Source organism: Pelmatolapia mariae, linkage group LG7 (genome assembly GCF_036321145.2).
Source record: "Pelmatolapia mariae isolate MD_Pm_ZW linkage group LG7, Pm_UMD_F_2, whole genome shotgun sequence".
NCBI lineage: Eukaryota > Metazoa > Chordata > Actinopteri > Cichliformes > Cichlidae > Pelmatolapia > Pelmatolapia mariae.
The window spans coordinates 19,717,525-19,734,015 of NC_086233.1; the positions used below are offsets into that span (position 1 = coordinate 19,717,525).

General features: G+C 40.4%; 1 protein-coding gene across 2 annotated transcripts in view; it reads right to left on the reverse strand.

The window, feature by feature from the left end:
- amacr (alpha-methylacyl-CoA racemase) overlaps positions 1-15,146 on the reverse strand; it is a 58,725-nt gene extending 43,579 nt beyond the window's left edge. For both annotated transcript variants that reach the window (XR_010094311.1, XM_063478310.1), the window contains exons 1-4: positions 15,092-15,146; positions 11,332-11,588; positions 10,759-10,902; positions 7,900-8,060 (exon numbers count right to left, since the gene is read on the reverse strand). Coding sequence is in view for 1 of the 2 variants with exons in the window: in XM_063478310.1 (XP_063334380.1) it covers positions 7,900-8,060; positions 10,759-10,902; positions 11,332-11,578 (552 nt within the window). In the remaining variant the exon portion in view is untranslated. The remainder of the gene's footprint in view (positions 1-7,899; positions 8,061-10,758; positions 10,903-11,331; positions 11,589-15,091) is intronic.
- Positions 15,147-16,491: the final 1,345 nt, after the last annotated feature.

A 16,491-nucleotide genomic window follows, 5' to 3' on the forward strand; every position in this document is an offset into this window, starting at 1 on the left:
CTCAAGAGTAGATTACTAAACAATGGGGAAAAAATCAGCAAAGCAAAGGAAGCTGCACACACAGGTAATCATACCTTCAAGTGACTCTTTCCATTGTCACATTGGTACACAATCAATGTTTCTAAATTGCCTGAAATTGTCTGTAAAGTGCCCACAGGTGTGAATTTAAATATGTCCACGTATGTCAGAATGGTAGAAAAGCACACGCTTAGCGTGTAATGCGCCCCGCCTTCAGATTCAGAGCGTGCTGGCACTGGTTGCAGCCCACCTAAGCATCAAAACAATAGGTATGTTAGGTATGGACGGACAGCAATGGACAGTAATAATATAATTGATAGCAGACCAGTGATGTTGAGAGAAAAATTTGAGATCATGTCGAACACGTGTCACAGTTGGTAGTTCTGATGCAGTTGGTGTACTGCTGGGCATTTAATCAGCTCCTGCACCGACACATAGAACAGGCCACAACAGGTGTTTCTACAACCTCACGCTTCGTATGAAGAATATTATCCCATTTAAAGAGAATCCAAGGCAATATAATAAACTAATCAAATTGATGTTCTGCCTTTGTAGTATCATTAATAACTTGAAAAACAACATTAAATATTTTTGTTAACATCTGCATTATTCTAAAAGTAGAATAATGCAGATGTTGAAAAAAGACATCTAGCGGTGATATATTACACAATCTACCTTTGAATAATTATTTTACTTAATCATTTAAAGGTAGATTGTGTAATATATTAACACTAGGTGTCAGTAGATTTAAGTCAACTGAATTCTGTTTTCTCATCCCTCCCAATTCAAGTGCATAATCTTAGCTACAGTGGCCACTGTAGGACAAACAGCCACTGTTCATCTTTAGTGAGTGTAGGCTCTCAGTCTGCTGTTTACCTTAGCTGTCTATTTGTGGCATGTCTATTTACTCTGGAGGATTCTATAAAACTTTCAGAAACGACTCCCATACAGGTTGATGAGTCAGTGAGGCTCGCTTCTGTCCAATGACAGCAACTGAGGTGAGTTGTTGAGGATATGCTGAAGTGGATCTCACTTTGTTGGACTCAAACCTTTCCAAAACACGTCCCATCTCCTTCAGAGATTGATGGGTGTTCTGCTAAGGATCCAAATAAGTGCAGTGCTTGAAAGGAATTTCATTTCTCTAGTGTTCTTTCAGATGCTGTAATTTTTACAATCATATGGTATGGCTTCGTATGGCTTTGTAGTCCATTTAAAAGTTTCTAAACCTCTACCTAAAAGCACAGATGACTGAGGCTTTTATTTTTTAGACCAAGCTAATCTGCATATAGTTTCTCTGTAACTGTGATCAGTTCACCATTTATATTCCTTGCAACTGTGTCTATAACTGTGAGGCTGTGAATCAAAACACTAGTTGCATTAAGATAATTGCTGTTATTAATAATGCCTTTAAGTCCTTCAATATGTCAGGAAATCAGTTTCTTAGCACACAGGCACAGCATCTCACTATGAAGGACTGCATCTGCATTATTAACTGCAGCAACAAAAAGACACTAAGCTGGCTAGTGGAAATGCCACATGCTGAAAGGTTAGTGAATAATCAGAAGCTTATCCAGGGACTAACAAGTGGATAGGATGCACTTCACCAGGACCAACAAAACTGCAGGAACTAACCTCAACCTTCAGCTTGCCTCAAAACTCACGGCTGAAGAGCCACGAGACTGAAGCAGCTCATTTAAAGCAGGAGAGGAAGGAGATGAAAAACAGGTGGGCGAAGGATTTCTGTAGAGAAATTGATTGAGACTGCATAAAGTACAACAGGACAGAGCCACAGCTCTGGCACCACCCCACAGCTTCAAGCAGTCCACCTGCACCAATATAACATTCTCCTCTTGGAAGCCAAAATGAACGAATGCTCCTAGTAGCAATACTGACAGCCATATCAGGCACAAAATAAAGCTGTAAGTACTGGCACAAAATGCAATAAGTTTCAATAAACTGCCAGCCTCAAACCTTTGAAAATCAAGTTAGAAAGAATAATTTAAATACTACAGTATCGTATTTAAATTATTCCCCCCCCCCCCAAAACACTAGTAAATCTGGCCTTAAGAATTGTACAAGTAATATAAAAATACATTAAAATTAAATACAATATGAAAGATTAAACGAAAGTTTAGAGTGCAGTCCTACATTGTGGATTATTAATGGTCTTTTCCCAACACCTCTACAAGCTAATCAACTGCCTCTATTCTAATTGGAGGATAGATTCTTTTAAGCTGTCATAAAAGTGCTGTACCTGACTGGATTATACTACAGTAAAATCCAGTCAACATATATACCTATCATGTTTGTATAGGATAGGTAGGTAGGATAAAACCATAATTATGTATGCATTAATAAAAAATGTAATTTAACATACATATTATAAGTTTCATAAAAAGGCTGAATTTAAGCCAAAGGTTTTATACTGAATTATACTACTCTGCATTACGCATCCCTCATTAAGTGGACACTGAGTGCAAACCATGAGTAAATGACTGCGTTGACATGCATATGCTTATGCCACTAACAACCTGAGGGTGAGGACACTAAGTAACACAGCATGAAAATTGCTTTGTGCACTGGTGCACACAGTCATGTTGGAACATGAAATTGTACAAAATATCTTGGTATGCTGGTAAGAGCATTAAGAGTTGGTTTCACTGGAACTAAGGTGCTGAGCCCAACTCAGTCCGGTTGCAGCATGCTTTACACTAACGCTTGGATGCAGCTGAGAAACTACTAGTTGTAGTCAATCAAGATCACTAACAAGAAGTTAAAAGGCCTTTGCCTTGTCAGGTTAAAAGACTTTGAAGAACCTTCAGCATAACTTTACAATAGCTCTAAATGACTGTATGTACAGTCCCAATCAAAAGTTTAGGGCCACTTGAAAAATGGCAAACAATCATATTTTGCATCGTTGGATCCTAACAAGGTTACAAGTAGAGCTTCAACATGCAACAAGAAGAAGTGGAAGTGAGACAAAACATTTTTTTGAGAACTCAATGTACTGAAAACAATGCTTACACTGAAACAGGCCGTTTTACAGCTGATCAAAAGTTTAAGACCACATGCCTTTAAAAGGCCAGATCTGGGCCTTTTAATTGTCATTTTCTTTTTCAGATTGTCATTTTCTGTCAGGTAGTCACACTGACGTTCTGATGGCAAAGGCAAAAAAACGTTCCCTTTTTGAACACGATTGGGTTGTTGAACTGCATAAGCAGGGTCTCTTGCAGTGCGCCATCGCTGCTGAGGTGGGATGCAGTAAGACAGTCATTTGGAATTTTGTTAAATGATCCTGAGGGTTATGGAACAAAAAAGTCAAGTGGAAGACCCCAAAAAGTTTCACCAGCACTGAGCCAGAGGATCCACCTGGCTGTCCGTCAAGACACTGGACAATCCTTGACCCAAATTAAGGCCATTACTGGTGCCAACTGCAGCCCCATAACCATCAGACGGCATCTGAGACTGAAGGGCTTCAAAAACAAAACATCTTCAAAGACCTCGTCTCCTTGAACACCACAGAACTGACCGTTTGGACTTTGTAAGAGAGCACCAAACATGGGACATTGAAAGGTGGGAGAAAGTTTTATTCTCTGATGAGAAAAAATGTAACCTTGATGGTCCTGACGATTTCCACTGTTGACAAGCAGATCCCACCTGAGATGTTTTCTACGCGCCACAGTGGAGGAGGCACCATAATGGGGTGCTTTTTCCTTCAGTGGAACAATGGAGCTTCAGGAGGTGCAGGGGCGTCAAACGGCTGCTGGCTTTATCCAGATGCTGCAGAGAGCATCCCTCATGGGCCCTTGTCTGTGTGGTAACGACTGGGTTTTTCAACAAGACAATGCTATACAATGCCCACAGGACAAGGGACTTCTTCCCCTTCCTCAAAACCTGTGCTGAACAGCTGGCTCCCATCTGTACTCTCATCTTCAACAGATCCCTGGAGCTGTGTGAAGTTCCCTCCTGCTTCAAACGCTCCACCATCATCCCTATTCCCAAGAAACCCACCATCACAGGACTGAATGACTACAGACCTGTCGCCTTGACGTCTGTGGTCATGAAATCCTTCGAAAGACTGGTGTTAGCCCATCTGAAGGACATTACAGGCCACCAGCTGGACCCTCTGCAGTTTGCCTACCGGGCAAACAGGTCGGTGGATGATGCAGTGAACATGGGGCTGCATTACATCCTGCAACACCTCGACCGCCCGGGAACTTATGCCAGGGTCCTGTTTGTGGACTTTAGTCCAGCTTTTAACACCATCGTGCCTGAACTTCTCTCTTCCAAACTCTCCCAGCTCAGCGTGTCACCAGCTACCTGTCAGTGGATCACCAGCTTCCTGACAGACAGAAAGCAACAAGTGAGGCTGGGGGAGATCACCTCTGAAACTCGGTCCCTCAGTATCGGTGCCCCTCAAGGATGTGTCCTCTCACCACTACTGTTCTCCCTCTACACTAATGACTGCACCTCCAAGAACTCAGCTGTTAAACTCCTAAAGTTTGCAGATGACACCACCGTCATTGGCCTCATTCAGGATGGTGATGAGTCTGCATACCGGCAGGAAGTTGAGCGGCTGGTACTCTGGTGCAGTCAGCACAATCTGAAGCTGAACACTCTTAAAACTGTAGAGATGACAGTGGACTTCAGGAGACATCCCTCAACTCTGCCCCCCCTTACCATATCAGACAGCCCTGTGTCGACTGTGAAGACCTTCAAATTCCTGGGTACCACCATCTCCCAGGACCTGAAGTGGGAGACCAACATCAACTCCATCCTCAAAAAGACCCAGCAGAGGATGTACTTCCTGAGACAACTGGGGAAGTACAGTCTTCCACAGGAGCTGCTAATCCAGTTCTACACTGCGGTCATTGAGTCTGTCCTGTGCTCCTCCATCACAGTCTGGTATGGTGCAGCCACTAAACAGGACAGGAGCAGACTGCAGCGGACTGTATGGGCAGCAGAAAGAATCATCGGCGCCCCCCTGCCCTCCATCCAGGATCTGTACCTCTCAAGAACCAGGAAACGGGCAGGGAAAATCATCACAGACCCCTCACACCCTGGACACAGACTTTTTGACCTGCTGCCCTCTGGCAGACGGTACAGAAGCCTGCAGACCAGGACCACCCGACACAAGAACAGTTTCTTTCCCCTCGACATCTCCCTTCTAAACAGTTGACCTGTCACACTGCTCCCACTGCCAGACTGCAACTGCATCTTATGTACATTCTGTAGTATTCATTCCACCTCATTTCATTTCTGTATTTTATGTATATAAGTTTAGATTAGTTATTTATAGTTGGTTTACACAGCTTTGTGTATGTATGTGTATGCATGTGTAATGTATATATAGACACGTGTGTGTGTGTGTGTGTGTGTGCGTGTGTGTGTGTGTGTGTGTGTGTGTGTGTGATTTACATTGCTGTGCTTGAGAGCCACCATCTACCGGAACCAAATTCCTTGTATGTGTCTGCACATGTACTTGGCCAATAAACACGATTCTGATTCTGATTCTGATCTAAATCCAATTGAGAACCTTTGGGAATGGATGGCACAGGAAGTTTACGAAAATGGACAACAGTTCCAGACAGTAAATGTTCCCAGTCACCTCATGGAAACGCTTGCATTCCATGAGGAACTTTCATTTATGTTTTGGGGGGTTTACAGGTTTTTTGGAGGTGTGGTCCCAAACGTTTGATCTGCTGAACAACAGCCTGTTTCAGTTTAAGCATTGTTTTCAATAAATTGTATGCTCAGAAAAATGTTTCGTCTCAGTCCCACTACTTCTTGTTGCATGTTGAAGCTCTACTTGGAACATTGTTAAGATCCAAACATGCAAAATATGATTTTTTGCCATTTTTCAAGTGGTCTTAAACTTTTGATTAGGACTGTATATACTTGAGCCTGTATTAATACCTTTGACCTTAAGTGGATCTGATAAAACCCCGAATAAATTCAAACTTGTGTACCCAAGTTAAAAATGTAAAAATATTAAACTTCATCCCCTCTCTGATTTTTAGCACTGCACCTCAAATCTCTCTACAGCCCAAATAACTTTCACATTCAGAACTTGTGATCAGTGAACAGTTCCCCACAGGGGTGAGATGTGCAGCTTCTTTCAACTTGCGAAATTGCAGCTATCTACTAAAGCTGCTGTCTGGCACATCCTTCAGTTATGAAGGGCATCTCTGAAATTACATGTACAGTTTGTTGGCTTTGCAGCTGATGGCACAGCTGCTGTGCTGAGCTGATAGAGTGTGTGAAAAGACAGAGTGAAAAGATCATCTCTAACTTGACCATCATTCCCACCGTCAATTACCTGTGATCCATGAGTCTGTAAAACACATTACAGAGCTCCATCGTCTTCACGTATTTATAACTCTTAATCTGAAAGGTTTGCTGCGAGTAAAAGAGAAGCAGTGAAGTGCAGAGGATGCTATGTGGGAAAGCAGGAAAAGTCCATCCTAAAAGCAGACTGTTGTCTTAGGAATACAGAGGAATATTTATTTATCATTCTATAAATACACAGCATTTTATACCGTTGCATTTTTACATGATTTCATAGTAAACACTGAACTTAAATGGAACAGCTAAGTGAAAGGGGCTTTTTCTTGTTAAACTGTTTACTACACACACACACACACACACACACACACACACACACACACACACACACACACACACACACACACACACATATATATAACACATTACAACATACCTGTAAATGTTGTTATATTTTAAAGTTCTGAAGTCGTGTAGTTTAAGTTCATATTATTCTATAACGTTACACTGACAGCAGCAACAAATAGATAAATACTCTAATAGGCTTGAGAGTATACAGGACCGCTCAGTTAGTGAAGTATTTTATATAATTATTATTTAAAAGTATCCCACTTCTTGCCCTATGGCAGCTGGTATAGGCTCCAGATAGCCCGATCCTGAGTTGGATAGGCGGAAGAGAACAGATGAATGGATGGATTATGTAAAGTCAGAAAAACTGTAGAATTGCAGTAACTTCAAGCCACATTGGTAGCTATTTTTTTGTAACAGGATAAAAGGATTGCAAACGTATTGCACTAAACAAAAATCTCCAAAGGATGTTGTGATGTTCCTGTTTAAAGACAGACTCAACTCTGTTAATCTGAACAGTGCAGTACATTTGATGTGAGCGCTGTCAGTCTGTAGTTGCACTTCAGAGCAAAGAATACTGCTCATTTTTTCCAGCATTTTGACAAATCATTTTAAATACTTGTCACTTTCTATCACTTTAATTCAGCCGACTGGTTATAAACATTTTTCTGTCATAAGACAAGCTCATAGCACACATTTATATCTGCTTCGCACCCACTAGTGACTTTGCTTAAACCAGATGTTTGCAAGGAATCCACCTAATGACTTATCCTACTATCACAGGAAGTACAATCACTTGCAGCTGTGTGGACATCACACTGATTACTTTTTTATTATACTACAATAAGTACATTAAACTAACACTTCATAGTGTGCTTAGAGTCTGAATGTTTCCTATGCTCTTGCAGGGGGGAAAGTATAACAGCCAAACAGTTTACCACAGTGCAGTGCAACATAAAACAATACAAAGTTTATTTGCACCATTTTACACCTGAGACAACAAAGAAAATTTAGTTCACCTGTGTCTGATCAAACATTGGATTGTCGTGGCTGAATTTCATGTGAATACCTGTACCATCAACGCAGCACTTTACACATGTTTGTGGGGCTTCTGTAAGTCTGAATATGCATGGCTTTGTACCAAGCACCTTCAGCATGTTGGGATAAAAATAAAAATAAAAATAGAAATTTTATAGTATCACATTTATACAGTTCATGATAGTAAATGTTTACATCAGTGGTGCTTACCATGCTAGCATCAATGATCTGTCCTTTCCCTGACTTTGTCCTCTCCAGCAGCGCCAGGACAATCCCCAGAGCGCACGTAAGACCACCGCCTCCAAAGTCTGCTAACAGATTCAGTGGAGCGTAAGGCTTCTCGCCGCTGCGACCCAGCCGGGATAAAAGGCCTATGACAGGAATGAAAAAGTAGAAGCTTTACGCAGAAAAAAAAAGTATTGTTTAGCTCAGTGAAAACAAAAGAGCCACAACAAACAGCAATGCATTAAAGATATTTAGTGGTGTGCAAGTGAACATAACTCCTTCAAAGGGTTTCTTTTTCTTCTAGTCTGTCAAATCCATTGCTGGCATTGTTAAAGCAGCATGTAACCTTTGCTTTGTATTTTTTTTTCCTCCTTTTGCTTTTCCTGTAACAAAGGAATAGTATAAAAGGACCTTGGGGCACCGGTTTAGCTCACTGGGATAAGGCGACGACCATATGCTGTATAGCAGAGCGTGGCCGGCCCGGGTTCAAATCTGACCCGTGGCCCTATAATAAGGCCAAAAAAATACATATTAAAAAAAAGAAAAGGATCTTGAATGAAAAGCAGACTGTCAAGCTAGACATAAACTATGAGAGATAATATTCACAACCATCTTCTACTGCATGGGGTGCCAATTAAACACATTTACTATCGCGGCTGTATCCACCCACTGCTTTAGTTTGCATAAAACGTCCTGGAGTATGGGTGGGGGAAACACACACACACAGGAAAAAACTCAGAGCTTCATATACACACATCTCACCTGCCTTACAGTATACTAGATATACACTTACCAAGGTCACTCTTTATGCTAAACAAAGCCACTCGCTGCATTTCGTCTCTACCATTAAGTGCCAAGCTAAGTAACATTGAAAGCTTTTCTGAGGATCGTTTCTGATGTTTAATCACAAAGTACCATATAAAACCATATTTTTGGCTTGGCTTACATTGATGTCATCATTCCCTTTAATCCTTTATAAACATGGATAGTTTGGCTTGGTGTGCTGCAAAATAAAGCCCAAACAGACTATCAAAATTTGTTATCTAGACCTTTAAAATGCATTCTTGTAATTGTATCACAGTGTAAATGTATGTATAAAATATTTCACCCCCTTTGCTGAAACTGAAATGATATAATTAGGAAACCACTAATGGGCTAATTGTAACAGAAATGTGTTCTTGAACAGAGTTTTAGGGTGACTGCAAAGACTCTCTGAAAAAAATAAAATAAAATAATGCTGCAGTTAGTGAGTACAATTTAATACTCAGCATCTGGCCATGAAAGTGCAAGAGGTCATGCAGACGGCCTTTTTTCATTTCGTAAAGCCACCAAACGTAGGTGAAAGAGAGGAGAGTATGTGTGGGGGTTAAATGCTTTTTAATATATTTTCAAAAATCCATCAAGCTCATCTGGTATAACCGGTGCCAACTGATTGATATCAACGATATGAATAAAAGAAATATCTAGAACCTCTTCCAAAATTCTCATTAATGCTTTAACAAGACTGAACAAGAACCCTTTAATAAAGCAGTAAGTCCTGCTTTATTAAAGGTTTCTCGGGGCTTGTTTAATTGGAGGCACAACTAGAAAGTACGTTTACATTATCAGACATCATTTGGGAGTTTGTAGTCATACGCCCAGTGGTCATTTTAATAGATAGACATGCTCAACTGCTCATTAACACAAATATCTGAGTGAGAGCACGTAAGAATGTATGTATGCTAGTCTGCTGAAATGCAAGCCCTGCTCCAATTACACCTTACGATGGCCAAGTATAGCGACAATAAAGGAATCTTTACCTTTATCTATCTGATCAGCCAATAACAACTAAGTGTATTTCGGCATACAGACATGATCAACACAACCGCCACGACATCAGAATGGGGAGGAAAAGTGATCAAAGTGGCTTTGAATGTGATATGATTTAGTTCCAAGATGTGCTAGTCTATATTTCAGAAACTCTTGATCTACTGGGATTTTCCCACACAACCATCTCTAGGCTTTACAGTGAATGGTCAGAAAAGGTCCCTGCCTCCAGTTCTTCTGGTGAGATGCCAACATCTTTCTGAGTGACATAAACCCAATCCCACTGTTCTCGGAGATTCATACAATACACTCTTGCTAAGATTTAGATTTTTTTAGCGTTATCCCAACCTCAAAATATCAAGTTCATGAGGGCTCCCCTTTCATTTTAAACCCTTTAATTAAACCTTGTGTCAGTCTGCAGTCCTTTACACAGTTTATAGCGCTGCCATGAAGCAGCAGAAAACCTACGTTTTAAAATGGGAACTGGGAATGTGAGTACATACCTTTTTATATATAAATTTTAAGTTTGAAGAAATGGTTCTAACTACACTGTTTTGAAAAAAACTAAACAAGGAAACAGTTTAATCATAAAGCCACAGAAGGATAAAAAAGCCCTTGTGGTTGTTAAGGTAACGCCACATGGTATTTAAGAAAATGTTAACATTTCTAACATTTTGAAATGAAGCTATTTAAATATGTTGGGGTTTAATGGATTGGCCCATATTCTCTCAATGTATCCTGGTTCTGCTCCAAAACACCTCACCTTGGAAGTGACCAGGAAGCATCCTAGATCAGTGCTTAAACCACCTTAACTGGCTTCTTTTTTTTAAACATGAAGGAGCATTGAGCTCATTTCTAACTGTGAGATGCAGACACCCTTAAAAGGGCCTGTTTTCACAGCTCATGTGCACACGTAAAAGAAGGAAAGCAGATGATAAAATAAATGTCAATTAATAATAAATACATATAAATACTTGATGAAGTCTGCAGTCTTATGAGTCTAAAATTTTGATCTGAAAGCATTAACAGTTGTGTTACCTGACATGGCAATGTAGTTGATGTCATGCCCAGCTGCGGTGGCATAAGATCCACTCTGACCATATCCAGTCAAGCGAGCGTAGATCAGCCGAGGATTTTCCTTTAACAGCTCATGTGGACCAAGGCCAAGTTTCTCCATAACACCTGGGCAGTCAATATTAAGTCCACATGTAAATTTAATCACACATTACCTTTTCTGTTTCTGCTACTGCTTATGTTGGCTCTCAAAGACTTTCATATTCCTATGTGGCTTGTCACCTTATGTAAACCCTTTGAAGACACATAACAAGAGTCAATACCATTTAAAAATTAAGAATCTTCTAAGTGTAAAAACAATAAGAGTATAAATAAAACACAAAGTTTTTTATATAACTCAAAGAGCCATACTTCTGTGTTACATTAGGATATATAGTTTTCTTTCCCTAAATGGCCAATTTGTTATGTAAGTGAATTTAAAAGAATTAAGTTGTTTTTAAATATTATAATTACTTAAGTAATTCTGTACATAAGTACCATAATGTCGTAGAGAGCTCATAAGACCACTTGTTGCCACTATTGTGCTGCAGGTCTCACCTTTGCGATACGGCTCAAGGACCACATCAGACTTTATGCAGAGCTTCCTGAGGAAAGCTATACCCTCTGTGGTCTTCAGGTTGATGGCCACAGATCGTTTCCCCCGTGCTTGTGTGTCCGAAGACGTAGGAACTTTGGTCCGGTCCACACGGATCACCTTGGCGCCAAAGTCTGCCAGGATCATGCCGCAGAAGGGTGCGGGTGCCAGGCCTGCCAGCTCAATAACTCTAACCCCAGCCAGCGCCATGATTAAAGGACTATAGGATCAAATAACAGAAACTTCTTTCAGTATAATGCAATCCAATGCAACACCAATGGCAATAGTTGGGGGATGGGGGTGGGGAGGCTAATATCAGAGCCTGTGATGTAAGGAGAAATTTAGGTTTAGCTGACAAAAATCTGTTCAGACACACATACAGTCTAAACGTCTGCCAGTCTATGTCAAAGTGTTTGCAAAAATATGCAGTTCATATAACAGTACATGTCTCCAGAACAGCAGTTTTCCATGATGAATCACAGACACACACACTCAAACTGAGATGAAAACAATAACAGCAACACTGTACTGGCTGGTAATGAGGAACCTTTAGCACTAACGGTAAGTGCAGCTTCATTTCTGGACTCAGTACCAGAAATGGTACGGTCTGATTATGCCCTGCAGCTCGTAGTGGGTGTCACATTGTCACAGAGGAGTAAAAGCTGTTAATAACAGCACAGTAGCAGCCCCATTCCTGGACCGGTAACATCAGTTGATGTGATCTTGTTTCTGTGTCGTTCGTGGCCTGCAATCACATGATCTTTTATTATTATTATTGCGCCTACATTTTGTGGGAAAGACAGAGAAAGGGGGCCCATTTTATGCTTTGCACATCCCTCAAACGTCGACATTTCTGATGCTGTGGTCATGCTGCAACACAGCAACATCTTTTTTTTTTCTTTTTAAGATGGAAAGCTTTGCAAGGCATCAAAGGGAAACACACAGGCAACCGGGACAAATCTCTGAAAGTGCAATTTCGGGTGAAAAATCCTTGGGCGACAATCCTTCTGTTTAAGGGGAATGAGGTCGACCTTGGGAAGAGTGAGAAATCAAAAAACAGATTTCAAAGGCCACATTGCATCACAGGATCCTTAGAACGCTACTCTCTGTGTGAATGCTATTGGCAATGGAGCCAGACTGTGTTAAGAGGTAATAACACAGCCTCAACACTGTACCTGAGCTGTGAATTTGCCTGAAGAAAATATTGAGTTTTCTTATGGCAGACAGTTTATATATGAAATGAAAGAAACACACATTTTGGTTTACTTAAACGCTGGCAATCCAAAGACAAAGACAAATTTGAAAAGAGTTCAGAGGGATGCATGATGCTCATTCAACAGAAACACTCATATTATGAGTATTGATATTGCATCAACCAGAGCTCTGGAACTTCTCTATTGGGACAATAAAAAAGTTGAATTTATACTGCACTGTCATATTAGCTTAATAAGGACTCATAAATAACTACATGTAGCTGCTTATGTTTTCTGAAAGAAAAAAATGATCAGACTTTTACTAAACATCAGCTTCAATATTGGTCTTAAAAGTCCTATATTGGTCGGGCTCTACTTATGTGCGGACTGTCTTAAGTGACCTACCCAAGGTTAAGTGTAAAATTGGTGAGGTTTTAATGTGGTTGGTCTGCTGAAAACAAACCAAGAAAAACTGGAACTGCTACTATTAAGGACATTGCTGTTGTGAAAAAGCAATAAGTGCCAGATTGACTGCCACAGTCAGTGGAAGTGGAAGTGATTGGGAGCAACAGCAACTCAGCAACAAAGTGGAAGGCCACCTAAAATCACAGAGAGCAGTCAGTGGATGCTGAGGTGCATAGTCAGCAGAAGTAGCCAGGTTTTTCCAACTTCCTCAGTCAATCACAACAGGCCTCCAAACTTCACATAGCCTTCAGATTAGCTCAAGAACATCGCATAGAAAGCTTCATGGTATGGGTTTCCATGGCTGAGCAACTGTATCTAAGCCTTAAATCACCAAGCGCAATCCAAAGCCTCAGTTGAAGTGATGTAAAACATGCTGCACAGGGACTCTAGAGCAATGGAGATGTGCTCTCTGGAGTGATGAATCATGCTTCTCCATCTGGCAATCCTATGGATGAGTCTGAGTTTAGCAGCTGCCAGGAGAACAGTACTTGTCTGACTATATTATAGCAAGTGTAAAATTTGGTGGAGGCAGGATTATGGTGTGGGGACTTGGACTTAGCTCCTTCCTGTTCCAACAAAACTGTACATCAGTCCACAAAGCAGGTTCCACAATGCCATTGAAGGTACAAGTTATCATCTTCCGGTTGAGTGAACGCTGGCGCGACTTGCTGCTGCTACTCACCGATATCCTTTTATCTTTTTATATATATTTTTCGATATATCTTTTTTTCGAGTGAGTTTGGTGTGGACGAACTTGACTGGCCTGCAGAGACCTGACCTCAACCTGACAGAACACCTTTATAGCTGCAAAAGGTGGGCCAACATATTTTAAACCCCATGGTTTTTGAATGAGATGTCACTCAACTTCATATGCATGTGAAGGCAGACAAGCAAATACTTTTGGCAAGTAGTGTAGGGTATACTGACAGACTATTTTCTGTTTCAATGTTTCCTACGCATACACCATGTATATTACGCATACACCATATATATAGTTCACTCACACATATATGGATACAAATATATTGCTTTTTATTTATTTATTTTTTCCCCCTCATTGTATATTGTTTTCCCTTCTTTACTTTTGCACCTTGTGGTCCAGCTACCCAATTTCGCTGTGCAAGAAACTGCACAATGACAATAAAACTCTCTAAGTCTCTAAGTATGACATATACATGTAAATATGTGTTATAGTAAGACCATAAGATGGATGTCTGTGCAGGTCCTCAGTCATCCAGGTCATGGTGGATGTTCATTTTTTTTGACCAAGAGAAATTGTTTAAGAAAAGGATAAAGGAGGCCGTCTACATCCACTCTGAATGACCGTCACTAAGCAGACACTAACTATCACCCACCTACAATGCAGTCTTGAGATCCCTCCCCAGTCACAACTTGACCCATGTGCCCTTAATAGCTTACATTGTGGCAGAGGGTGGTAATGTTTAAAAAACAATTCACACCTTGAATTCTCCTGGGGTATCCACAATAGTGATTTAATGAACCAGGATCATTATTAATCTCCAATAGTTGTTTCAGAACTAAAGAACAAAAACTAAAGCCTTATTTTCAAGCACCCAAGACTACCAGAAGAGGACAAACTAAACCAGACAGTTGAAAGGTGAAATACCCTTCCTGGTGGCCTACAGCGACAGAGACGTTTAAACTTTAGACTCTGAAACTGGACCGGAGTATTTTATTCAAAGGTCAAAGTGACATCCATTATCAGTGAGTGCAACCATACACACTACAGTACACAAATGTCCACAGACAGTATAAGATTCTACTTTTATACTGAAATCCTTTCTTCCCGTTACTTTATTCTGTCTATGGCACCATGCACACGTAGCACCGTTTAGTACCCAAGTAACGACACTGCACTGCCAACAAACTCAATGCTTTTGAGCCAATCGTTGACTGCAGTTTGGCCCAAAACGGGCTATTTCTCGGTTACGTTATGCGTCATGAACAGTCGAAGCAACAAGAGGAAGCTACAGCACCACAAGTGGAGCACATCTCCACACTGCGTACGAGACTTTGTATAGCACTAAGGAGCAGTTTGGCTTACTTTCAAGGAGAAGACAAGACACCTCTGCTGAAGCTCTGCGTGCACGGTGCGCCTGAGCAGACTGACGTTACAGTGACCGCTGGATATGTCATAAACACTTTGGGGTGAATCACGTGTGTACTAAACAACAACTACATGCTTACGACATAACAGTAGCAAACTTATGAAAGAAACACACACGAAACAGTCATACCAAACCGCTCATAACTGTCATAGAGTTACTATCGTCGCTAAATGTCTAAAAAGTAATTCTGGCCAAATTACACAGGTGTAAGCCACAGGCTGTATAAAACCCAACTATCACTCAAATATACCGTCCTCCAGGCCTCCTGCTCGTCCTCACCTGTTCAGCTAAAAAGATTTTTTTTTTTGTTCAGAAGAGGTTTATACTGAGTAAACAACTCCGAAGGTTCAGGTAGTTTGAATAGAGTGGTTAACTCCGCCTAGCTGGGCTGCTTGCGGTGTACGCCGGTGAACAATTAGCGAACACCGTCTGTTGTGAAGAAGCGGCTTCCTGGTGACCTCAGCGAGACAACTGCTAGATTTTCTGGGAATTGTAGTTTCCACATGTTGCTAACGTATAGGGTAATTTTAAGTGAGTGACTGAATGAAAGAGCCTTCAACTCCACAAAATAAAATATGTAACATCAAAATATTATTTATTTACATTGTTAAAGGTTATTCTTAGTATATAACAACTTACCTTAGGTTTAAAGATAGTATTCTGAACAAGCTCAAAAGCTCAAAAAGGAAGCTCATATTTAAAATGATTGCTAATATAACACAAACATCACACAAACAATGACTTTAGCATTTAGAAGATGATTTTAATTAATTTTTCTGCATCACTTTGGGTAATTAGTATTGTTAATGTATTTAGATTTTGCTGTTTTTTGTTTTGGATCATAATACACACTGTACACTAATCATTCATCCTTAATTTTGATCTATCTGTCTATCTATCCTGTTGAAAATTTTTGTTTTGTTTTGTTTTGTCTTAAAAAGAAAGAATAAAACTCTTCTGGGAATTCTGATATGTTGAGCCTTGAACCAGATGGGCTACAGTAGCAGAAGACCACACCAGATATGGTATCAGCTAAATCAGCTAAACATGAAATTGAGGCTATAAGCAGTGTTGGGAAGGTTACTTTTAAAATGTATTCCATTACAGATTACAGAATACATGCCCCAAAATGTATTCTGTAACGTATTCCGTTACGTTACTCAGTGAGAGTAACGTATTCTGAATACTTTGGATTACTTAATATATTATCATGCTTTTTACAACTACGTGAATGTACCATTGCTGTGTGATTTATTACTATTACTGAAGGTCTGCGGCTCCGAACCGTAGTAAAGTGACCTCTGACTAATAGGTGGGTTCCCTGTCGGGCTCGTAG